Source organism: Dendropsophus ebraccatus, chromosome 14 (assembly GCF_027789765.1).
Source record: "Dendropsophus ebraccatus isolate aDenEbr1 chromosome 14, aDenEbr1.pat, whole genome shotgun sequence".
Taxonomy (NCBI): Eukaryota; Metazoa; Chordata; class Amphibia; order Anura; family Hylidae; genus Dendropsophus; species Dendropsophus ebraccatus.
The window spans coordinates 9,721,877-9,748,802 of NC_091467.1; the positions used below are offsets into that span (position 1 = coordinate 9,721,877).

At 44.3% G+C, this 26,926-nt stretch overlaps 1 protein-coding gene across 4 annotated transcripts in view; it reads right to left on the bottom strand.

The window, feature by feature from the left end:
- Positions 1 to 25,267, bottom strand: part of AATK (apoptosis associated tyrosine kinase) — a 94,732-nt gene extending 69,465 nt beyond the window's left edge. For 3 of the 4 annotated variants that reach the window (XM_069953523.1, XM_069953521.1, XM_069953526.1), the window contains exon 1: positions 24,941 to 25,267. In XM_069953523.1, coding sequence (XP_069809624.1) covers positions 24,941 to 25,016 — 76 coding nt within the window. In that variant the 5' untranslated portion in view covers positions 25,017 to 25,267. Of the gene's footprint in view, positions 1 to 24,517 lie in introns of all 4 variants that reach the window. The other variant, XM_069953525.1, reaches the window with a different exon arrangement.
- Between the last annotated feature and the right edge of the window lie 1,659 nt (positions 25,268 to 26,926).

A 26,926-nucleotide genomic window follows, 5' to 3' on the forward strand; every position in this document is an offset into this window, starting at 1 on the left:
CCAGCACGGGGCGCTCTCTATATAGAAGTCAATGAGTACCATTGACTTCTATATATAGTGCGCCCCTGCTGGACACTCCATTGGAATTACAATGGATGTGTGTATGTAATGTAATGTACTGTACTTTGCGATTGCTCCCCAAAGTATTCCATAAATGTATTCAATCGCAAAGTACAGTACATTACATTACATACACACATCCATTGTAATTCCAATGGAGTGTCCAGCAGGGGCGCACTATATATAGAAGTCAATGGTACTCATGGTACGGGGCGTGCTGGACACTCCATAGGAATTACACCGTTGGTCGTGACGTCACTGCTTCTGAGAGAATTCTAACACTTCCTGATACACTAAATTAAGGGAAATAGCAGTATTTGAGCATTTCCCATAATTAATGTACATTAGAAAATTGTATAACTTTCCATAAGTAATAACATATAAAAAATAAGTTTTGGCCGGACTTCTCCTTTAAAGATCTAGCACATGTGCAGTGTTCACACAGGTGATGAATAGGAGAAATCCTGCCTGGGGCATTCCTTATGGTGAAGAGGGCGGGGAGGAGGGACAGCGAGGTGGTGCAGGCCTAGGGCATAGACACCCTACGCCACGCCAATATGACACAGGGCTGCAAGTTTAGAAGTTGTTTTTTAGGACAATAACTGCATCACCTGCCAAACAGATCCCAGGACAAGGTGGTTTGGGGGAAGGGGGGGGGGGGGGGGATTGTGGGTAGAGTCGCTTTAAGTGCTAAACTCTGTGCTCCTTATTATCCATCGCACCTGCACCTACACACCTGGTTCTACCTGTACAAAGCCCAGTGCTTGTTTACCCGGGGGTGGGCATCGCCACTCCTGACCACCATGACAAGTTGATACTACCACAACTAGCCCACTGCTAACAACACCTAGCAACCCCGGGCCACGGCAATGCCCACACCACAACACAAATATTCATCACAAAAGTGGCAGTGGCCAGGGGGCTGTCACTTGATGTTCCTCCTCATGACATGGATGTAGGTGGAAACTATTGCAGAGCAGAGACCTATTATCTCCCTGCCCCACCGTTTACTCTCATAAGCTGCTTGGGGGCAGAGGTATGCTGGGGATGTCAGTGCCAATGGCTCAATGATGTCACTGTCTGTGCTGGGCAGTGGGCATCAGTGACAGGAAGTGCTCCCAGATGATCGTTGTGGGAACGAGGTTAGAGGAGTATCAGGATTTGCATCATTTTCAATGGTGCTGTGTTACCTGTCAAAAGACAAATACTACACAGGGGCACAAAACTGCCACGTGGAGGCATTACTACTTTATAGGGGACCAAAGATGAGGTACCCCGTTTCCCCAAAAATAAGACATCCCCTGAAAATAAGACCTAGTAGAGAATATAAGGCCTCCCCCAAAATCAAGACCTAGAAAAGTTTTTGTTTGAAAGCATGGCCGACGAACAGAACACCAGGACCTGCACCTGTGATTCTTTTTAGCCCGCCGCCTTTGTCTCTACCTTTACCATCCACTGCAGAGCGACTGCATGTAGGACATGAAGACCGACCCTACCCTGTTCCCTTCCATGGCTGTAACTGGTGTATGTGCAGGCAATGCATCAAGAGGCCTATACCGTACGCTCTGTCTGTCCCTGCTGCGCTGTACAAGTGTACTGTGGTGAGAACCTCCTGGTGGCTGGAAGATGCCATACCGCACGCGGTCCCTGCTGTGCTTTACGAGTGTGCAGTGATGAGCTCCCCCTGGTGGCTGGAAGCTGCTATACCGTATGCTGTCCCTGCTGTGCTGTACGAGTGTCCTGTGATGAGCTCCCCCTGGTGGCTGGAAGCCGCCATACCATACGCTGTCCCTGCTGTGCTTTACAAGTGTGCTGTGATGAGCTCCCCCTGGTGGCTAGATATAAATATGTCATCATGATCTAATGGTATTAAAGGGGTACTCTGGACAGTTACGGTTTTCGTTTGCTAACACATTGCTTTGATAAAGTTATATTACTTTGTCAATCAGGATCGACCACCATCCGGGCACGAATTAATAGCAAACCCTAGAGAGGTGCTGAAATCGGAGTTACAGTATATCATTGCTGTTTTTCATGATAATTTTGGCCCGTTTCTATGGTAACAAATGTATGTCTGCTTAGGAGTGATACCCTTACATAATTTCCTCCAGATTTCTCAAGAAGCGTATAAATTATATCATAATGTATGCCGCAAGGAACTGAAGGAGTCATTATCAATTTAGCAGATGATCTGAATATATGTGGTGTATAATATAAAGTACAGCGGCTATACTGCATATATAGCTAAAAGCAGGAAGAACGTCCTAGGCCGCAGTCACACGGTAAAATAAAAGCTAAATACAGACATAGGGGGAGATTTATCAAACATGGTGTAAAGTGAGACTGGCTCAGTCGCCCCTAGCAACCAATCAGATTCCACGTCTCATTTTCCAAAGAGTCTGTGAGGAATGAAAGGTGGAATCTGATTGGTTGCTAGGGGCAACTGAGCCAGTCTCACTTTACATCATGTTTGATAAATCTCCCCCATAGTTTTGAGTGAGAACAGATGGGAAAAAAACATCCGTTGTGCAATGGCAGGCAGTATATAATGAGCAGGTTCATTATACGGACGGTTGTAATAATTTACGGCCGTTATTGTACACAGTGGCCCAGATTTATCAAAAGGTATAAAATATACATTGGTGTAAATTGCCCACAGCAACCAATCACAGCTCAGCTTTCACTTTACCAGAACTGAAAGCTGAGCTGTGATTGGTTGCCATGAGTAGTTTACACTAATGTATATTTTACACCCTTTGTTGGCTGTCAGTGATAGATGGGCAAGCGCTGCAACTGGCGGGACCTGAGCCGAGTTCGGATTGCGTCAGTTAACCCTGTACAGTGTGATCGCAGCATCTATAGGGCAGAACAGAGGGAGAATTCTCCCATCGAAGTGATCGGACAGCTCTGATGGTTGCTATGACAACTGGAGACTCCCTGAGGCCGAATCTGATCAGCTTTGCCTATGATAGGCAGATTACACTGTCTGCAATGTATTCTGCCTGTCATCAGGCAATCAGATATTGAAGTCTCCATGGTGGGATAGTAAAATAAAGTAAAAATGAAAAAAAAGCAAAAAAAAAAAACACACACACACACACAAATGAAAATATAAATAAATAAAGTGCAATACATACATAATCCCCATAGCCCCAATGCAATAAAATGTAGAAAAAGAAAAAGAACACAAATTTAGCATTGCCACGTGCATATGCTGGCAATGAAATGATCACATGATTAAACCTGCAATGTGACCGTAGAAAATTTTAAGTTAGAAAAATCCTAATTTTGTCGTTTTTTTCATGAAATGTGGGCATTTTTCCCATGAAAATTGAACAGATAACAATTAAGATAAAACCAGGTAACAACTAAAATTTACCATATAAAGTGACAGGTCAGATTTTGAAGGGCTCTGGTCCTTAAGGGTGCGTTCACACGTACAGGATCTGCAGCAGATCCACAGCAGATTTGATGGCCTAGAATTGCTTTGAATCTGCAGCTTCAAATCTGCGCCATTAAATCTGCTACAGATCCTGTACATGTGAATGCACCCTAAAGGGGTTGTTCACCCAAAAAAACTATTTCTTTCAACTGGTGCCAGAAATGTGTTCCAGTACTTATCAGCTGCCGTATGTCCTGCAGGAAGTGATGAACTCTTTCCAGTCTGGAGAGCATGAGATGTTTTCCTATGGGGATTTGCTACTACTCTGTGGCACCAGTTCATTTGAAAGAATAATTTTTTTTGTAAACAACTCCTTTAAGGCACTTAAAGGGGTTAAAAAAATTTCTTATCTACACAAAGACTATTGTATGACAAAGAATGTCTGTTAAATCATTCCGCAGTGTCATACTTGGCCTTGGTCGGTATCTATAGTCGCCCTTGGCCGGGATCACTATGCCCAACCAGCGTCTGGGGATCCCCTCCTGTGGCTCAGGTTCATCAAGTATAACGGTACTGATAGAGAAGTCTACAATGTCTCCACTACAGATACCAAATTCTCCATGAAGACCCTCTGTTCTCTGCTTATCCCAGTGCTCCCAGTACACTACATGCAAGTCACCCACTATTCAGTACATTGTAACTTTTCGCTTCAGCAGCAAATAGCCGAATAACAATAATTCTGGAGAATCGTTTCACCATTTTTTGTTTTTTTTGTTTTTGTTTTTGTGCACAAAAGTCGAAAACGATTAGAATCCACCCATCAAGGATGGAAAAATGACTGTGTTAATATCCTTCTCATGATTCCGCCGGATATTTTTAGACACTGTCAGCTGCGAGGACGAGCGGTATACGGCATTGGCAGGCGTCAGGAGTCATTAGCATTTTTAATTGGGTTTTTGATATTACTCTATACACCAAACTGGTATTAGTCATATCATAACCTGACACGGGCGGAGCGGTGAGTCACTGAAATTATTTTTAGACCAAATAGTGATGCACGACCCTATTCCACAGACGGGAAGCATCTTCATCCCCATAGAACAGTGGTGGGGAACCAGCGGCCCTCCAACTGTGGCAAAACTACAATTCCCATCATGCCTGGACAGCCGCAGGTTCCCCATACTCAAAGAGGCTAAAGAAATAAAGACTGGAAGGTAATGTACTCAAGACAGAAGAAGAAAGTCTTACTGGGCTTCCAGATATTATAAGGATTATCCAGCATTAGAAAAACATGGCCGCTTTCTTCCAGAGACAGCACCACTTTTGCCTCCAATTTGGGTGTAGGTTTTTTAACTCCGTTCCATTGAAGTGAATGGAGGTTTAAGGGGTAATTTATTTTTCTTCTCAACTAGCACCAGTGCCAGAGATTTGTAATTTACTTCTATTAAAAAATCTCCAGTACTTATCAGGTGATGTATGTCCTGTCCTGTCCTGTCTTAACTTTCTGATGCCAGTTGATCTGAAAGAATTTTTATTTTACCAGAGTTCCCCTTTAAGGCTATTTTCAGACTGCGGCCAGACTGTGGCCAATCTCTGAAAAGATCATCCCAGCTGGCCGGATGATCTTTAGCAGCGCAGAGTTCTGATGTGGGCGCACCCGTGCCGGATGTCGGAGCCGCTCGCTCCATAGTGTGCACTGATAGGGTTTTCTGCGGCCGCTAATTACTGAATAGCGGCCACAGAAAACTGACATGTCAGTTTTCTACAGTGCCGCTAGGGATCCCGGCAGGAGGGTATACTATGTGTATACACTCCGGCCGGGATCCCTTTAGCACTACGTTAATTCTGTGATTTCCATGGAACTTACGTAGTGTGAACATAGCCTAATAGTGCATACGTATAGGGGGTTAGGTAGCTAAACCTTTTAAAGGATCCCTATAAAGAAACTGCCTGCTGTTCTATGCCAAACATGCCCCATCCATATAGAATTGTAGAAGCCTTGTAGACTTTTTCAAGAAAATGCTCCAGCCCCCGGAGAATAAATATATCCCAAGAAAAACTTAACCTCAATCCTATTAATACATTGCAGCAAGCAAGCCAAGCAGGAACAGATCTGGAAGCAATCCCAGAATCCGTGTTCTATTGTTCACAGTGATACATCTTAAAGAAGTACAAGCCTTTCCTATATAGCGGGGGGGGGGGGGGGGGGGGGGGGTTGCTTCACCAGCTGTTGCAAAACTACAACTCCCATCATGCCTGGACAGCCAAAGCTTTAGCTGTCCAGGCATGATGGGAGTTGTAGTTTTGCAACAGCTGGAGAGCCAAGCTTCCCTGATGTCAGAATACCCCCTTCAGCACCAGAGACAGCTCCCATCCTGGACAGGGAGGATCTACTGCTGGTTCAGGACCGAGGGGGTTAATGACAAGGAGCGTATTAGGGCAATAGAGGACTTGATGGAATTCTCTGCATCTTCCCCTTCTGCGCTGGCAGATAAGAGGGTCTAATCTCATAGACATTGGGTGACTGGCAGCTACGCCATCATTAGATTAAGCAGGAATTGCATTTCAAACCAGCCGGCAAGACGCTGACCTACTAGAATGGGATGGGGTGACAGAAAGTTCTATACATTTGTAATTTACTTCTACTTAAAAATCTCCAGTCTTCCAGTACTTATCAGCTGCTGTATGTCCTGCAGGAAGTGGTGTATTCTTTCCAGTCTGACACAGTGCTCTCTGCTGCCACTTCTGTCCATGTCAGGAACTGTCCAGAGCAGCAGCAAATCCCCATAGAAAACCTCTCCTGCTCTGGACAGTTCCTGACATGGACAGAGGTGGCAGCAGAGAGCACTGTGTCACATTGGAAAGAATACACCACTTCCTGCAGGACATACAGAAGCTGATAAGTACTGGAAGACTGAGTATTTTGAAATAGAAGTAAATTACAAATCTTTAAAACTTTCTGACACCAGTTGATTTGAAAACATGTTTCTTTCTCCGGCGTACCCCTTTAAAGCATTTGGGGAGGGGGAAATTATTTTGCCTCAGAAGTGGATTGCCAAATGTGACACAGCGCACCATCCACATCAGGAGTCCGCTGTAATATATAGGGCTCTAGGAATAACTATTTACCACACTAGATGCCACAATCATTAGCAATTATGGAGTCTGGGTGGTTAGGGGGGGAAAGAAAGCTGTTTTGCCTTATAAGATATATTACAATGATAAGTTCTTATATTAGCTTGTACATTATTTGAATTATACGTTAGCCAAGCTCACCTAGCCTATCCCCCCATACATTGGCAGGGTGCCCCTCCAGTGTCCGCATCCTCTGCAGTCACAAGGTCATTGCACAGGTATGCTGCTCTGCGTCTGGATTGCAGATGCATAGGCCATGCAGTGTTCCGAAGAAGAAGAATTTGCTGCAATGTGTTTAATAAAGCGAACGGTGAGGAGTTCAGCTCCGTTTCTAGAAATTCTGCAAAGTTCAATTACCTGAAATGCTGTGAGCTCTCCTGAGCCCCATATCTTCCCATAAAGGGATATTATACCCAGCAAGCTCCATCCTCCTCCCAGAAGAGGAAGCTCTCTGCACTTAATGAAATCTACTACCACAAGCACATCCGAATGAGCTGCTGTGAAACATTGCACCTGAAGTTCCGGATCAGCATAGCAGCGCCATGCAGCAATGAGCAGAGCACTGTAGGGTTAAAGGGATTATACAGCGCTACAAAAACATGGCCACTTTCTTCCAGAGACAGCACCGCTCTTGTCTCCAGCTTGGGTGGAGGTTTTGCTGCTCTGTTCCATTGAAGTGAATGGAGCTAAATTGCAAACCCCACCTGAACTGGAGACAAGAGTCGTGTTGTCTGTGAAAGAAAACGTCCATGGATAATCCCTTTAAGTGTTTTAACATAGTCCTTGGGCAGGGCCCTAGAGACCATTAGGTTGTAGACCTGCTGGGCTTCATAAGCCACTTAGAAACAAAGCATTGGAAAGGTATCTTCCACTTTACAGTTTTTTTTTTTTTTTAAACCAAGCAGGTATAGATGGGCAACAAACTGGGCTCCTTAAGGGGTATTCTGACATCAGGTAAAAAAAAAAAACCCTGCTGCAAAAGCATATAGCATTGCTTACCTGTCTGCTCTGGTTCTGAAACCGGAGAACTGCTTAGAACTACATGGCACAGGATGCTTGTTTTCCCTCAGATGTTCATCGCAGCCCTCCCACCCTGCCAGTTCCCTGCCCAAAGATGTTGCAGAAAATCTCATATCACTGCAGACTATTGCCCAATCTGTGAGGTTACAGCACCTGCTGCATTGTTCAGCACAAAAAGGCAGCATGCTGTAATCACACCTCACTCTTCCCAAGGCTGTGTTCACACCTAGCATTTTTGCTGCGATTTTCTCACTATTTTGCTGTTCATTTGTGGTAAAATAGCAAAAACAACCTTGGGGAGGGTGAGGTTGTGCTGAATAATGCTGTAACCTCAAAGATAGTGGTGCAATAGTCTGCAGTGAATTGTTCTGCAATTGTTCTGTGATCTGTCAATCACAACTAGCTGAACCATCTGCAGCCCAGAACAAAGTCAACAGGAGAAACATACAATAAATGTACAAAATCCTGACTAACAATGCATGCTACCGACAGAGGCTGGCGCTGAAGCCCAAATGGCCACGGATGTTACAGTATATTGTTGATGTACATCAGGATACTGGAGAAAAGTTATAGGCAATAAACCCATTAAGCATATTTGTCTAATAGCGACTATGGTCTATTTCTATTTTTATTTTTATTTTTTTTGGGGGGGGGGGGGACCCAAAAGCACTGTCCACCAGGAGGGCCGTACTTACCACTAGGCACCCGTGGTCTGGTGTCTAGGGCAGCACCAGGGAGAAGGGAACAAATTTTTTTTGTTTTTATTTTTTTTAAGTATGGTGGTATTGGTCAGGTCTGGTATGACAGTGTTATCCTGTCACAGTTTGGTGGTATTGGTCAGGTCTGGTGTGGCAGTGTTATCCAGTCACATTATACTGGTTTTGGACACGTCTGGTATGGCGGTGTTATCCAGTCACAGTATGCAGTATTGGTCAAGTCTGGTGTGGTGGTGTTATCCAGTCACAGTATGGTGGTATTAGTTAGGTCTGGTATGGTCGTTTTATCTAGTCACAGTATGGCGGTATTGGTCAAGTCTGGTGTGGTGGTGTTATCCAGTCACAGTATGGTGGTATTGGTCAGGTCTGGTGTGGCGGTGTTATCCAGTCACAGTATGGTGGTATTGGTCAGGTCTGGTGTGGCGGTGTTATCCGGTCACAGTATGGTGGTACTGGTCAGGTCTGGTGTGGCGGTATTATCCAGTCACAGTATGGTGGTATTAGTTAGGTCTGGTATGGTCGTTTTATCTAGTCACAGTATGGCGGTATTGGTCAGGTCTGGTGTGGAGGTGTTATCTAGTCACAGTATGGCGGTATTGGTCAGGTCTGGTATGGCGGTGTTATCCAGTCACAGTATGGCGGTATTGGTCAGGTCTGGTGTGGCGGTGTTATCCAGTCACAATGTGGCTGTATTGGTCAGGTCTGGTATGGCGGTGTTATCCAGTCACAGTATGGTGGTATTAGTCAGGTCTGGTATGGCGGTGTTATCCAGTCACAGTATGGCGGTATTGGTCAGGTCTGGTGTGGCGGTGTTATCCAGTCACAGTATGGTGGTATTGGTCAGGTCTGGTATGGCGGTTAATGATGAGCGAATACTGTTCGATCGAATAGATATTCGATCGAATAGTAAGGTATTTGATCTATCGAATATTATCAAATAGTTCGCCCAATATTCGATAAATATTTGATAAGCGTTCAAATCCCCCAGCCTTTGGTTTTTACCTCCAAGTGGTCGAATAGATGTTTTTCAATAATCAAATACTTGTTTCCATAGACTTTAATGGGATCAAATATTTGATCAAATATTCAGGAGATATTCGTACGAATATCAAATATTTGAATATTTCACTATTCGCTCATCACTAATGGCGGTGTTACCCAGTCACAGTATGGCGGTATTGGTCAGGTCTGGTAGGGCTGTGTTATCCAGTCACAGTACAGCGGTATTGGTCAGGTCTGGTGTGGCTGTGTTATCCAGTCACAGTATAGCGGTATTGGTCAGGTCTGGTGTGGCGGAAGTAAATGTGACGCCTGGAGTTATTACCTACCAATCTACCAATCCTGTGGTGAGAATTCCCTCAGACAATATGCAAACGGCTCTAATCATTGATTCAATTTGGAAATTTCTTTATGTTTTAAGCAGATAAAAATCATGAAAAACGAGATTCAGGAAATGGGGGAGATTTATCAAACATGGTGTAAAGTGAGACTGGCTCAGTTGCCCCTAGCAACCAATCAGATTCCACCTTTTAATTCCGCACAGACTCTTTGGAATCTGATTGGTTGCTAGGGGCAACGGAGCCAGTTTCACTTTACACCATGTTTAATAAATCTCCCCCAATGTTTCTCCATGTAGAGAAATGCATGTGGCTGAAACCACGCTCCCATTTCTTCCCTGGTAGTCATGTGCTGTTACCAGTATTATTGGCCATGCACCTATTGGTTACCACATGAGGGTCTGGTTTCGGCTGCATGTGGTGACGTACAGTAAATGTGGGAACGTGGCCTAAGACTGATCAGATATCAATATGATGATCAGAAATTCATGATGGTAATTGGTGAGTGAAGATGGGGCGTCTGCAGGTGTAGTGCCTAGGGCAGCAGCAGCTGGTAATACCGCCCTGACACCAAGAAAACATGATGTGTAAGAGGTCTAAAGCAATAAGGATAAACTACGCAAGTTGCTCCTGACTTATCTTGATTTTAAGATGAAGGAAGGTGACAAATAAAGATGAGCAAACTTGCCAAAAGTTCAGGTTCACCCAAACCCAAAAATTCGTCATTTGAATCCCGTTTCCTGAAGAAGGTGGATGGAGCCCGAGGACTGCCTGGAAAACATGGACACAACCTACGGGGCCCTTAACTTTTGGCAGGTGCGCTTATCTTGTGACATCCATTAATGGCAGCTATTACATCAGCTATAGGAGTTGTTAGTGTGTTAAACAATATGCCCGATCGATCGTTTAACGATTTTGGAGCAACGATTTGGTTTTTATAACGATCAGCGTTTAGACGAATAAATCGTTAGAAAAAACGTTATTGCGATCGTTTTTAAGATCACTTAAGCCCATCTCACACATAGGGTGAATCTTTGAAAGAGAATTTTTAGCGAACGACCAACGACGATTTGAGAACATGTTGAAAGATCACAATGAACTATTTTTTGCTCGTCACTTGATCGTTTGCTGTGTTTACACGAGCCGATTATCGCTCAAATAGGATTGTTAATGCGAAAATTCGAGCGATAATCGCTCCGTGTAAACGCACCATCAATCTACCTTGTTCCTGATATAATTGTAAAAGTCATCCCACCTGGACTACTGCAGCATCCTTCTCTGTGGCCTCCTATCTAACACTCTCGCTTCCATCCACTCTACCTTCTTGACTAGTGTGACCTGACCAGTAAAAATTAAAGGGGATATCTGGAGATCAGGAATGGTCCCACTTCCTCCAGCCGCTATTCGTGCATGTTGCCGATGCTGCGGGCATTACGTGCAGGCAAATCACGGCCAGGTGCCTAATGTCCAATAGCTGCTCTATGTTGCTGCCTGATTACTGCTCGCAGCATACTCCCCCCCCTCTTGTCTGCAGAAGTATCAGCACAGACGGAAAAGGTGAAGCACCAGAACGCAGAAAAAGTAGGACCTCCTTTCATGCTATCTACTAGTCTGCTCCTCACAAAATTACCCTAGTGCATCCCCCAAATCCCAGCCCAATATGATATGACCATCAATGTGGATGCTGGGTCACCACAAAATTTCTACAACACTAAACTGCTAAAAAAAACAAGGCTGGAAGTGTTGTCATGGGGGCAGTAAAGAAGCTGCCGGTATTGAGTCAGTAACACAGGAAGATGTATGCGACGCGTTTCAGGTCTTGTTCACACGCATATATCACTTAAACCAGGAATGAACAAAACAATTCCTCCTTTCTTTATGCCCCCCCCCCTCCGTGTAAGTGGCACCCCACCTACTTATGGATCCTTCTCTCTAATGTGAAAGGCATGCATTATACAAGTGGAGGGAAGGAAACATTCCTCACATCCTTCTGCAAGGTTCTTTTTAATGGAAGGAGGTCTCCAGCAGGATGGAAGACTGCCAACAACCCGACCTTCCTGAACCATGGCGACCTAAGGGTAGCTGCCCCTCACCGCTCTTTATGGCTATAACACGTCCACCGTTATCTGCAGTTATAAAGCAACCAGGCGGCAAAACCAGGATGCAGAAGTGAGAAATATCCTAAACGTCTGGTGTCACATGGGGATTCGAGAATTCTCTGCTTCTTCCGTTCTAGGGAACACCGAGTTCTGAGGCTTCTATAAGAACATCAGGCATTCCATAGGAAATACCTTGTCCCCGGCCAGCCTAAAGGGATGCACAGATTTCAAGATGTCTGTGCATTACTGTACCGATCACTGGGGAATATGACGGAAAAACAGTGCTATATATACTGTTATGTGTCCTTCTATGGAGGATGTATGGGAAGGTCAGGTGTCCTTCTATTATTATTATTATGATCGCTGCTGAGTAACATTTAGTCCAACATTTGCTAATCTGGTCACCTACCCGTCTTCGCCAAAAACATTTGTTTTTAATTTCTCACAATTTGCTGTCAGTGAATAGAAGCAATCTATCGTAAGAGGCTACTTTGGTAAAGTGTCCCTGATGATATAACTTTCAAAATGCCAATGAAAAGAATATGTGATATAAAGAAAGTTTGCAATTTACATTCATATTTTTTTTTGTTTAGTTATCATAGAAAACACAGCACTTCCTGGGTCTAAACTTTTTTTTTCCCCAAAAAATTCTAAACACAGGAAGTCCGGTCATCTGCGCTCACAGGGAAGCCAGTCATGTGACTGATGGACACATTGAGCCACGACACTCTGTACTGGCTGGGACTTCATGTGTTTAGTCTCTTTTTTTTTTTTAAACCAGCACAACAAGACTAAAAAGCTTTAGGAGACTGGACCTGGAAACAAGTAAGTATAGCTGTTATATAGCTGCCTTCAGTAGACTAGACCTGGATATAGTAAGTATAGCAGTTATATAGCTGCCTTCAGTAGACTGGACCTGGAAATAGTAAGTATAGCTGTTATATAGCTGCCTTCAGTAGACTGGACCTGGAAACAAGTAAGTATAGCTGTTATATAATAAAAAGTAGAAAGAGAGACTGGGGCACTCACCAGGCTTCCAAGCTTAGTTTATTGTTCGATGCGACTTCAATCCATAGGTGAGGGAGGACAGATGGAGTAGCGGGCGTGTAAGCGCCCGCTACTCCATCTGTCCTCCCTCACCTATGGATTGAAGTCGCATCGAACAATAAACTAAGCTTGGAAGCCTGGTGAGTGCCCCAGTCTCTCTTTCTACTTTTTATTGCATACGCTGTCCTGTTTTTCTGGGAGCACCCCTCCGCATCAGCAAACGCAGGTCTGATTCCTGTCAGTCAGCTCCATAGCGCTATTATCACCGGCAGTGCCGACCGCACTCTACCATTGCATAGCTGTTATATAGCTGCCTTCAGTAGACTAGACCTGGATATAGTAAGTATAGCAGTTATATAGCTGCCTTCAATAGACTAGACCTGGATATAGTAAGTATAGCAGTTATATAGCTGCCTTCAGTAGACTACACCTGGATATAGTAAGTATAGCAGTTATATAGCTGCCTTCAGTAGACTGGACCTGGATACAAGTAAGTAAAACTGTTATATAGCTGCCTTCAGGAGACTGGAACTGGATACAGTAAGTATAGCTGTTATATAGCTGCCTTCAGGAGACTGGACCTGGATACAGTAAGTATAGCTGTTATATAGCTGCCTTCAGGAGACTGGACCTGGATACAGTAAGTATAGCTGTTATATAGCTGCCTTCAGGAGACTGGACCTGGATACAGTAAGTATAGCTGTTATATACCGGCCTTCAGGAGACTGAAACTGGATACAGTAAGTATAGCTGTTATATAGCTGCCTTCAGGAGACTGGGCCTGGATACAGTAAGTATAGCTGTTATATAGCTGCCTTCAGGAGACTGGACCTGGATACAGTAAGTATAGCCGTTATATAGCTGCCTTCAGGAGACTGGACCTGGATACAGTAAGTATAGCTGTAATATAGCTGCCTTCAGGAGACTGGACCTGGATACAAGTAAGTATAGCTGTTATATAGCTGCCTTCAGGAGACTGGACCTAGATACAGTAAATATAGCTGTTATATAGCAGCCTTCAGGAGACTGGACCTGGATACAGTAAGTATAGCAGTTATATAGCAGCCTTCAGGAGAATGGACCTGGATACAGTAAGTATAGCTGTAATATAGCTGCCTTCAGGAGACTGGACCTGGATACAAGTAAGTATAGCTGTTATATAGCTGCCTTCAGGAGACTGGGCCTGGATACAGTAAGTACAGCTGTTATATAGCTGCCTTCAGGAGACGGGACCTTGATACAGTAAGTATAGCTGTTATATACCGGCCTTCAGGAGACTGAAACTGGATACAGTAAGTATAGCTGTTATATAGCAGCCTTCAGGAGACTGGGCCTGGATACAGTAAGTATAGCTGTTATATAGCTGCCTTCAGGAGACTGGACCTGGATACAGTAAGTATAGCCGTTATATAGCTGCCTTCAGGAGACTGGACCTGGATACAGTAAGTATAGCTGTAATATAGCTGCCTTCAGGAGACTGGACCTGGATACAAGTAAGTATAGCTGTTATATAGCTGTCTTCAGGAGACTGGGCCTGGATACAGTAAGTACAGCTGTTATATAGCTGCCTTCAGGAGACTGGACCTGGATACAGTAAGTATAGCCGTTATATAGCTGCCTTCAGGAGACTGGACCTGGATACAGTAAGTACAGCTGTAATATAGCTGCCTTCAGGAGACTGGACCTGGATACAAGTAAGTATTGCTGTTATATAGCTGCCTTCAGGAGACTGGGCCTGTATACAGTAAGTACAGCTGTTATATAGCTGCCTTCAGGAGACTGGACCTGGATACAGTAAGTATAGCTGTTATATAGCTGCCTTCAGGAGACTGGACCTGGATACAGTAAGTATAGCTGTTATATAGCAGCCTTCAGGAGACTGGACCTAGATACAGTAAATATAGCTGTTATATAGCAGCCTTCAGGAGACTGGACCTGGATACAGTAAGTATAGCAGTTATATAGCAGCCTTCAGGAGACTGGACCTGGATACAGTAAGTATAGCTGTAATATAGCTGCCTTCAGGAGACTGGACCTGGATACAAGTAAGTATAGCTGTTATATAGCTGCCTTCCGGAGACTGGGCCTGGATACAGTAAGTACAGCTGTTATATAGCTGCCTTCAGGAGACGGGACTTGGATACAGTAAGTATAGCTGTTATATACCGGCCTTCAGGAGACTGGAACTGGATACAGTAAGTATAGCTGTTATATAGCAGCCTTCAGGAGACTGGGCCTGGATACAGTAAGTATAGCTGTTATATAGCTGCCTTCAGGAGACTGGACCTGGATACAGTAAGTATAGCCGTTATATTGCTGCCTTCAGGAGACTGGACCTGGATACAGTAAGTATAGCTGTAATATAGCTGCCTTCAGGAGACTGGACCTGGATACAGTAAGTATAGCTGTAATATAGCTGCCTTCAGGAGACTGGACCTGGATACAAGTAAGTATAGCTGTTATATAGCTGCCTTCAGGAGACTGGGCCTGGATACAGTAAGTACAGCTGTTATATAGCTGCCTTCAGGAGACTGGACCTGGATACAGTAAGTATAGCTGTTATATAGCTGCCTTCAGGAGACTGGACCTGGATACAGTAAGTATAGCTGTTATATAGCAGCCTTCAGGAGACTGGACCTGGATACAGTAAGTATAGCTGTTATATAGCAGCCTTCAGGAGACTGGACCTGGATACAGTAAGTATAGCAGTTATATAGCAGCCTTCAGGAGACTGGACCTGGATACAGTAAGTATAGCTGTTATATAGCATGGCACTGCTAAAAATAGAAGACACTATGGCTCTGCTTGCATCACTGGGGGTGTTGTGGCTCTGTCTGTTCACACCACTGGAGGAAACCATGGCACTGGTAATGGTGTTATGCGCCGTGGTCATGTTCACATTCTTGGAGACATAATGCAAGGGTAATGTAGTGTCCTGGAAGCAACGAGCCATTATTATCTCCAATCTGTGCTGAAAATATTGCCCAAAATGTTCCTTGCACTGCTCAATACTCTTGCACCTGTATTTTCCTTGTAAACATATCCAGGTTGTTATACTCAAACTGTTTCCCCTCTCCCGGCATCATGATACTGATACATCATGCTGGGTGGGGAAACACTCCACTACAGGGCTTCTCCGTCTCTAGCGTCTGTAATATTTGCGATGTGGGAATAAGTCCTCATTCATGTGGTTAAGTTATCCGGGACTCTATTGCCACTTAATTACACCAGGGACTAACAGGTGTGTGTCTGGGACCCAGGGAGGGCTTACACCACTCAGGCCCTATGCCCTAGCTAACACCACCGGGCTACCCTGGGTCACCGCCATAACATAAGGAAGGAGACATGCACATAGTCATTCTTATGGTCGGAGTCCCTCATACTACAGTCGGTTGTCACTACTTGCACAGAAGATTCATAACAAGATGAACATATTGTATAAACCCATGCCAAGCAAAAGTGGTGGTCCTGCCTCCCTGACCTCCTCCGACCTTATAAACAGAAGAAACCCTTGAAGAATAATAAAGGTATAATGACACCGGGGAACATACATTATTGCAATGAGGATATATTTCCCGGCGTCTTTCAGGAACACAGTGCTGTGTATTCATACCGTAAAGGTGAGACGGTAGGAAAACAAGACCAGGCAATAACTATAAAGTGATTCCTAATGGTTCCAGACAATATGGACGCCATTGTCCCAAAAGCATGCGAGCGCACTCCTCTTTACAAGCCATTAAATCTATCAATTTTACATCAATGCTTTTTCACTCAGAAGTGGATGAAAGCTTTCTGTATGGCGGAGTGTAAGGGGCGAGGACACCGAACCTCAAGGGTGCTGCACACAGTCCGACTAAGTGCTCACGTGTCCAACACAAACTTTCCATAGGAGAAGCTGATTATAAATAACCGTTCTGTACGGACAAGACCGCTACAACATTGTCCCATAACTTTATTATATGAGAATAACACTCCAGGAATGTAACCTGAGGCTTGTCAGCCCATACAGCTGCCCACCTTCCGGGTACCAAAACTGGGGCGTTCTTATGTGGCAGAGGGGCTTCGGCCTGTTCAGGTAACAGGGCCAGGAGGGGACCACCACCTCTGCACCACTTATTAGACATGAGCCACTAATCCCACCTCTTAGCCCCTAGTTACACTCCCTAGGCCCTTACCCTACCCTTTAGCCCCCAATCACACTTCCTAAACCCAAATCCCACCCTTTAGCCTCTAGTTACACTACCTAGACCCTAATCCTACTGCTTAGCCCCTAGTCACATTACCTAGACCCTAATCCCACCGCTTAGCCCCTAGTTACACTCCCTAGGCCTAAACCCTACCCCTTAATCACACTCCTTAGACCCTAGAGGGGTTCATAGCCCTTGGATAAGGGGTAACTTTTGAAGACAAGAATACCCCTCCAACCTAGAGCAGCAGGAACGTATATGCACGTTCCTGACACTGAAGGGGTTTGATGTGTGCAGGACCGCTGCAGTGAGAGCGGCCCCGCACACATCAGTGACCGGGGAGCTGAGGGTAATGAGAGGCAGCTGCGATCCCGCAGCTGCATCTCAATAATCCCTTAAATGCAGCGATCTGTAGCGATCGCAGCGTTTAAGGTACGCTGCAGGGGTCCTAATCGCATGTACCAGGCTCTCAGGCAGGCTCTATGCATAGATCGCCGATAACACTGATCTATGTTATGCTATGGCATAGATCAGTATATACAATCTAATAATTGCATGTTTTACAGTGAGAAAAAGTGTAAAAAAAAGTTTTTAAAAGTATAAAAAAAAACCTTATACCCCCCAACAAAAGTTTAATATACCCCTTGCCCATTATAAAATAAAAATATTTTAAAAAAATAAAATGAACAAACATATTATATATCGTAGCGTGTAAGATATTACATTATTGTTTCCGCACAGTGAACGGCGTAAACAGAAAAAAAAACACACCAGCATTGCTGATTTTTTAAAATTATATATCAGAAAAAAAATTATAAAAAGCGATCAAAATTTTTCTGTTACACCAATATGATATTAATAAAAACAAGAAATCATAGCGCAAAAAATAACACCCCAAGCAGCCCTGTAAGTGTAAAAATAAAAGCGCTTCATTACGATCGGCAGTCGGCTTGTTAGGCTGCTGGCTTGAACTCTGCGCGGCTCGGCTCTGGGTGCCTGGAAAAGCTGCATCCAGCCCTGGGAAACTGGGAGAAGTTTTTCAGGACAGGCCCCAGCTTCAGTCAGCACCTGGGGAGGAGCCTCCTACCCACAGGATCATAGGGGATTATTAGCTGGCTGGTTGGGATGCATTGCCTGTAGAGTTTCCAGCGTTAACTTTTGAAAACAAGAATACCCCTTCAAGTCCTGTAAATTGTGAAGTTGGGATCTTCATGGTTTGTACTTTTTTCAGTACATTTCGGAGATGCTCAATCAGATTGAGATCTGGGAAGTTTGGAGGCCACGTCCTCATATTCACCCCCTATGCCTAATTTTTGCCCCCTCAGCCTCATATTAACCCCTAAGCCTAACTTATGCCCCCACCGCCTCATATTCAACCCCCCACCCTGATTTATGTCCCCTCAGCCTCATATTCAAACCCCCAGTCTAACTTAATTTATGCCCCCTCAGCCTCATATTCACCCCCCAAGCCTAATTTATGCCCCCAGCAGCCTCATATTCACCCCCCAAGCCTAATTTATGCCCCCTCAGCCTCATATTCACCCACCAAGCCTAATTTATGCCCCCAGCAGCCTCATATTCACCCCAAAAGCTTTATGCCCCTGCAGCCTCATATTCACCCCAAAAGCTTTATTTATGCCCCTGCAGCCTCATATTCACCCCAAAAGCTTTATTTATGCCCCTGCAGCCTCATATTCACCCCCATGCCTAATTTATGCCCCTACAGCCTCCTATTCACCCCCAAGCCTAATTTATGCCCCGCAGGCTTATATTCACTCTAAAGCCTAATCTATGCCCCCTCAGCTTCATATTCACCTCAAGCCTAATCTATACCCCATCAGCCTCATATTCACCCCAAAGCCTAATCTATACCCCATCAGCCTCATATTCACCCCAAAGCCTAATCTATGCCCCCTCAGCTTCATATTCACCCCAAGCCTAATCTATGCCCCCTAAGCCTCATATTCACTCCCAAGCCTACTTTATGTCCCGCAGCCTCATATTCACTCTTAAGCCTAATCTATGCCCCCTCAGCTTCATATTCACCCCAAGCCTAATCTATGCCCACTCAGCTTCATATTCACCCCAAAGCCTAATCGATGCCCCTTCAGCCTCATATTCACCCCAAAGCCTAATCTATGCCCACTCAGCTTCATATTCACCCCAAAGCCTAATCAATGCCCCTTCAGCCTTATATTCACCCCCCCAAGCATAATTTATTCACCCTTAGCCTCATATTCACCTCCACAAGCCTAATCGATGCTCCTTCAGCCTCATATTCACCCCCCAAGTATAATTTATTACCCCTTAGCCTCATATTCACCCCCACAAGCCTAATTCATACCCCCTCTGTCACATATTCACACTGAACTCAGCATTCACACTTCTTTTTAAAATAAAATTTTCACCCCAGTGACTAGAGAAAAATGCAGATATTAACCCAAATCTGGAATTCTCCCGAACAGTAGGGTGTGTGGCAGTGACGGGATGGGTATAGCAGAGCAACAAAATAATAACAGCATCTGCTTTGGAGCACCAGAGGGTACAAACTGACATGAAGAACTCAGTGTATATGTACTGGTATATTGACTGCAGGGACCCCCACCACTGCTTGGAATGGGGGGCATCTGGTATCTCAGGTCCAGTGGTGGCCACTTTACAACACGGCTGCAGCTATGGACTTTATATTGGTAAAAGAGGATTCATTTTGGATTATTGTTCCACTTCACTCTAAACCTGGATTATAATCCCTTTAAGTGTGTGAGCACAGTCCATGGTGAGAGCCATGTAGAGGTTCTGTTCTGACAGACATGTCTAGTGTGTCCAGGATTAGGAAATGCCCCTTGACCCGCCTGTTTCCTCATTCACAGGCGCCTATAAATAGAAGCCTAGGCAGACACTTCCAGGGCGGATGTTTATCTGCACAAGCCTGGCGGCTTCTGGGATTAAGAGCAGTAACACCAAGAGGTGCCAAAGCCGAGTCAAATGAGGGCCTGCAGTCCTATGCAAAAAAAAGAAGTGTTCCAATGATAATTAGAGGACTGTTCTTTCCAAATACAGCGCCACTCCTGTTCGTGGGCTGAGTCTGGTATTACAGCTAAAACCAATTCACGCCAATACTGCGATAGGGAAACATCCATAACAGCGCCACTCTTGACCATGGGCTGAGTCCAATTTAGGTGACAGAAAAGAGTAATCTATGTAAATATCCTTGTGGTGTGGAGAGAGGAGAAGCGCTTTGTATGCCGGACAGTCAGATAGAAATCTTATAGAGTGTCAGATGTCCGCTCACCTGGACTGGTTGCATAATTCACTTTTGTAATCGCCTTGTACGGAACTCTGCTGCCGCCTGGCACCTCTGTCCGTGTTCCGGAGCACATAGCCACTCAGGATCCTTGGCTTTAGATCAATGTTCGGTTACATTCACACGTTCCGTTTTGCGGATCCGCAAATAGAGACAAATTTAGGGCCCATTGATTTTGTTTGGGCTGTTCAAACTGTCTGTATATTTACGGATCCGCAATCCACAAAAATTACTGACAAGCTCTAGTACAGACCGTAATTGTGGCACAGACTGTCTCATAGAAGTCTATGGGAGCGTCCGTAATTTTTTCTGATCTGTAATTCTTACGGATAGAATGTCCGTAACATGCAAATCTGTAAACAATATATGTGTGAGTAATAATTCTAAACCGTTATTTATTTAAAGGGGTACTCCACCAAATACAGTATATATATCTTTTAAAGGGGTTATCCAGTGCTACAAAAACATGGCCACTTTCTTTCAGAGACAACACGACTCTTGTCTCCAGTTCAGGTGGGGTTTGCAATTAAGCTCCATTCACTTCAATGGAACTGGGCAGCAAAACCCCGCCCAAGCTGGAGACAAGAGCGGTGCTGTCTCTGGAAGAAAGTGGCCATGTTTTTGTATAATGTTTTGGATAACCTTTTTAAATCAACTGTTGTCAGAAAGTGCCAGAATCTTGTAATTTACTTCTATAAAAAAAAAAAACCTCAAGTCTTCCCATAATTAGCAGCTGCTGTATGTCCTGCAGGAAGTGGTGTATTCTTTCCAGTGTGACACAGTGCTCTCTGCTGCCACCTCTGCCCATGTCAGGAATTGTCCAGAGCAGAAGAGGTTTTCTGTTTCAATATATTTTATTGAATTTTTGTCAATAATTTTTTTGCAAACAAAAGTAAAGTTTGGCAAACAAAAGTATAAACAAGAAGTTTTCTATGGGGATTTGCTGCTGCTCTGGACAGTTCCTGACATGGACAGAGGTGGCAGCAGAGAGCACTGTGTCAGAATACACCACTTTATGCAAGACATACAGTAGCTGATAAGTACTGGAAGACTGGAGATTTTTTTTATTAGTAAATTACAAATCTCTAGCACTTTCTGACACACCAGTTGATTTGAATTTTCTTTTTTTTGCTGGCGTACCCCTTTAACTGTCACCTTCCTCTTCTTTGCCAATCCGCAAAAAATATGGATTATGGATGAATTTTTTGTGGATTGCGGACGTTGCAGACATCATATAGGATCCTGAAACACTACTGAATGTGTGAATGTTCTCAGCTCCAGTCCTAGACTCCTCCCAACAGGTGAGGATTTCCTTAGTATTTCACAGGTGATATAGTTATAGTCAGTGCATCAGGTGTTCTCTGTATGGGATCGCCTCACATCATCACCTGCCATGGCGGGGGCCTGGGTTTCAGAAGCTCTGCTTTAGATGATGTAGTCCTATGCTGCGTTTACACGTAACGATTATTGGCCCGATCGTACGATTAGCGATGTCGGATTTACGATTTTTTTTTATAACGATCAGCGTTTAGATGGTACGATATCGTACGAATATTCGCACTGCGATCGTTTTGCGATCGTTTAAGCCTATCTCACACATTGGTTAAATCGGCGAACGACTGTTCACACGGAACGATGTGCGAATTTTTTGCGTACGATGAACGACGATTTGCTGACCTGATGAAAGATCACGATGTACGATTTATCGTGCGTCGTTCGATCGTTCGCTGCGTTTACACGTACGATTATCGTTCGAATTCGACCGTTATTGCGCAAATTCGCACGATAATCGTTACGTGTAAATGCAGCACTACCCATAGCGCTCTCCATTACTATGCCTGTACCATCTGGGGCAAAAATCAAGTAAACCATGTAGACCAGGGATGGGGAACCTTCGGCCCTCCAGCTGTTGCAAAACTACAATCCCCATCATGCCTGGACAGCCAAAGCTTTAGCTTTGGCTGTCCAGGCATGATGGGAATTGTAGTTTTGCAACAGCTGGAGGGCCGTAGGTTCCCCATCCCTGATCTAGATGATCTGGTGCCAGCACTACACCCAGACTGTTCCAGGATCTACAGCACTCTGCTCGCCAAGGATTCTGACCATCTAAGTTCATGCAAGAGTCCAGGGAGCTGAGATATGAGGCGCTGTTTGATGCAGTTATCACACTGTGAGTATTGCTCAGTACATGACCCCTATGTTTAAGTGTATATGGGGGGCATGAATGTAACATCTTATCCAGGGCGCCCCTGTGATGCCCCCTTGTTGGGCACAGTGATGTCACCAAGAGCTCTCTATAAGTCAGAGCTGCTGGCATGTTTCATGTGACCTATGGCTGCCAGGAACCTGAACATTACCATCACAGTTCCCCAGGCATGTCACCCCTGAAATGAGCAATACTCCAGGGGTCCCACAATCTGAAGGGGGGGAGGGGGGGCATTCCATTTCCACGTATAGTGTGTAGGTTCTGGTGTCCAGTGCCCAAAGCAGTGCAAGGCCATGTTCACACACATTGAATGTGGCTTCATTGGCCAACATAGCTTCATTGTTTACATGGTAACATAACTATATATCCGGCAAGAGCTACATTGTATACATATGAGGACACTATAAATACATTGTATACATATGAGGACACTATAAATACATTGTATACATATGAGGACACTATAAATATATTGTATACATATGAGGACACTATAAATACATTGTATACATATGAGGACACTATAAACACATTGTATACATATGAGGACACTATAAATACATTGTATACATGGTGTTATAGTTCTATTATATGCATGAAAATATAGCTACATAACATTATAGATACATTGTAAATATTACATTATAGCCTAACTGTATACATGGAATTATAGCTCAATTATATACATGAAAATCTAGCTACATTGCAGTATAGGTCCATTGTGTACACTATATTATACCTGGCAGTATATGCCTATTGTATCAGTGCAGCCAGACTGTATATATACCAGGACAGATACATTGTTTACATAGCAGTATAGATATACTGTATACATTATTATGAATTTGGCTATATATACATTGTATCTGGCAGCCAGCCTCTGTGTGTGTGTATATATATCAGGACAGATACATTGTTTACATGGCCGTATAGATACATGGTATACACTATATTATAACTGGCAGTATATATACATTGTACCAGGACAGATATATTGTATACATGGCAGTCTAGTGACACTGCACAATAATATCACTGTATACAGGATAGCATAGTAAGGGATATACATGCAGGTATATACATAACAGTATATACACATTGTATACCCTCAGTACATCAACATCAGCCACCTCTGTATAACAGAAGTGTATAGTACCCATCATAGACCTCTGTATAGTATATATGATAGACCTCTGTATAGTACACACATCATAGACCTCTGTATAACATAAGTGTATAGTACCCTACATAGATCTCAGTATAGTAGAAGTGTATAGTACACATCATAGATCTCTGTATAGTATAGATCTCTGAATAGTACCCATGATAGATCTCTGTATAGTACCCATCATTGATCTCTGTATAGTATAGATATCTGTATAGTACCCATCATAGATCTCTGTATAGTATAGATATCTGTATAGTACCCATCATAGATCTCTGTATAGTACCCATCATAGATCTCTGTATAGTATAGATCTCTGTATAGTACACATCCTAGATCTCTGTATAGCACACATCATAGATCTCTGTATAGTATATATGATAGACCTCTGTATAGTATATATGATAGACCTCTGTATAGTACACACATCATAGACCTCTGTATAACATAAGTGTATAGTACCCTACATAGATCTCAGTATAGTAGAAGTGTATAGTACACATCATAGATCTCTGTATAGTACACATCATAGATCTCGGTATAGTATAGATCTCTGTATAGTACCCATCATAGATCTCTGTATAGTATAGACCTCAGTATAGTACACACACATCATAGATCTCTGTATAGTATAGACCTCAGTATAGTGCACACATCATAGATCTCTGTATAGTACACATCATAGACCTCAGTATAGTACACACACATCATAGATCTCTGTATAGTACATGGTAGACAGCCCAGCAGCACAGTATATAGCCCAGCATTCCTGTATCCAGCCCATTGCACTGGGCCATAGAGCAGCAGCCAGGACAGTGTGGTCTCCAGTGTTTGGCAGGGAGGGGGAGGGGATGATTACCTGGAATTTAGCTGATCCACCATCCATCCATCCTACATCCCCCAGTGAGACCCAGCAGAGCTTGCATGTCATCTGTCTGATCCTGGAACACTCAGCACTTAATCCACAGTGATGGAGGAGAGCAGGCTGGTGTACAATGGCCAGGCCAGAGGGAGCCCCCTCCCCAGCAGCAATAGACTGCAGCCCACCCCAGGGGTCAATGGCTGCACCAAGCCCAGAAAGCAGCCCAGAGGCAGCAGGTAGCATCCAGCCCTCTGCTCCCCAACCTCCCCATCAATCCGCAGAAGGGAGGGCTATGCAGAAGGAGTGGGAGGGGAGTCTGGGAAGCTGTCTCCACAAGAGGGGGAGCAAACAAGCCAAATTCTAAGGCAAATAAACCCAATAATACCAGAAATCAAGAAAAGGAAGGCTGCACCAACTTACCAGAGTCAAAGTGAGAGCTAAAGGCAAAGCTGGGGGTGCAAAGGGGAGAGAAGAGCAATGCATACATCCAGCCCATTGTCAGGCATTGGGCAAAGGGGGTAGTCACAGGAATGGCTAGCCCAGGATCAGTGCAGGAAAGATGCTCTGCAAGGCACTGGGGAGGTCTGCAGCAGCTGGCTTGGTCCTAGCATCCTCCATCAGGGGGTCCTGGTCCCCTCCTCAGTGCCTTCTGGTAATGCTGCAAAGCAACAGAGATGCAGAAAAGACAGAGAGCATAGGATAGAGGAGATGTGGCCAGATAGCAGGGAGCTGGAGCAGTGACTTGTCTATCCCTCTCTCTGCCTTTAGACTCACACACCTACCTAATTCCTCCCATACACATTGCAAGCACAGTGCTCTCCAGCGACACCCAGCGCCGGAGCGCGGTACTGCAGGCTACAGCCCACTTTTAGCTGGAGCTTTTTTTAGAACTGCACTGAAGGTTTGTCTGACACCTGCAAAAATCCAGAAACACCAAGAGAAGATGCCTCCCAGGTCTCTGGCAGCCAGAGAAAGGGCAAGTGTGCCAGTGCTGTCAGGGTAATTGCACACTGCCATAGTCTCCAGCCTTCCTGCAGGGATGCAGCCTTGTTCATAGCAGCAGAGTCCCCATTGCTCCATTGAAATGCATGTCCTAAATAGCTGGATTAGTCACTGGAGTGTGGTGTGACTCAGCTCTGCTATTCACACTGAGAGAGCAAGGATTTGTATATGGAGAGTCCCCTCCCCCATTCCTATAGAGAGATACACCTGCACACAGCTCCCCATGCTGCTGCCACCATGTAAGGGGCAGGTGTGTGCTCTATGGGATCTGCTGGTGCCACAGGGGGGGATCTATGGGATCTGCTGGGCTGCACATGGATTCCTATATGTCAGCTTCAGGCAGGGTATATATTGTGTTATTCATGGGGGCATTCAGCTGTATTTATTCAGACGGCATATGCATCTTGTAATATTCATGTGTGTGTTAGGCTGTATATACATTGTACTGTGTGTGTGTGTGTGTGTGTTAGGCTGTATATACATTGTACTGTGTGTGTGTGTGTGTGTGTGTGTGTGTGTGTGTTAGGCTGTATATACATTGTACTGTGTGTGTGTGTGTGTGTGTGTGTGTTAGGCTGTATATACATTGTACTGTGTGTGTGTGTGTGTGTGTTAGGCTGTATATACATTGTACTGTGTGTGTGTGTGTTAGGCTGTATATACATTGTACTGTGTGTGTGTGTGTGTGTGTGTGTGTGTGTGTGTTAGGCTGTATATACATTGTACTGTGTGTGTGTGTGTGTGTGTGTGTGTGTGTGTGTGTGTTAGGCTGTATATACATTGTACTGTGTGTGTGTGTGTGTGTGTGTTAGGCTGTATATACATTGTACTGTGTGTGTGTTAGGCTGTATATACATTTTACTGTGTGTGTGTGTGTGTGTTAGGCTGTATATACATTGTACTGTGTGTGTGTGTGTGTTAGGCTGTATATACATTGTACTGTGTGTGTGTGTGTTAGGCTGTATATACATTGTACCGTTCCTGTGTGTGTGTGTGTTAGGCTGTATATACATTGTACTGTGTGTGTGTTAGGCTGTATATACATTGTAGTGTTCCTGTGTGTGTGTGTGTGTTAGGCTGTATATACATTGTACTGTGTGTGTGTTAGGCTGTATATACATTGTAGTGTTCCTGTGTGTGTGTGTGTTAGGCTGTATATACATTGTAGTGTTCCTGTGTGTGTGTGTGTGTGTTAGGCTGTATATACATTGTACTGTTCCAGTGTGTGTATAGGCTCCTATATACATTCTACCTTTCCTGTGTGTGGCTGTATATACATTGTACTGTTCCTGTGTAAGGCTGGGTTCACACTACGTATATTTCAGTCAGTATTGTGGTCCTCATATTGCAACCAAAACCAGGAGTGGATTAAAAACACAGAAAGGATCTGTTCACACAATGTTG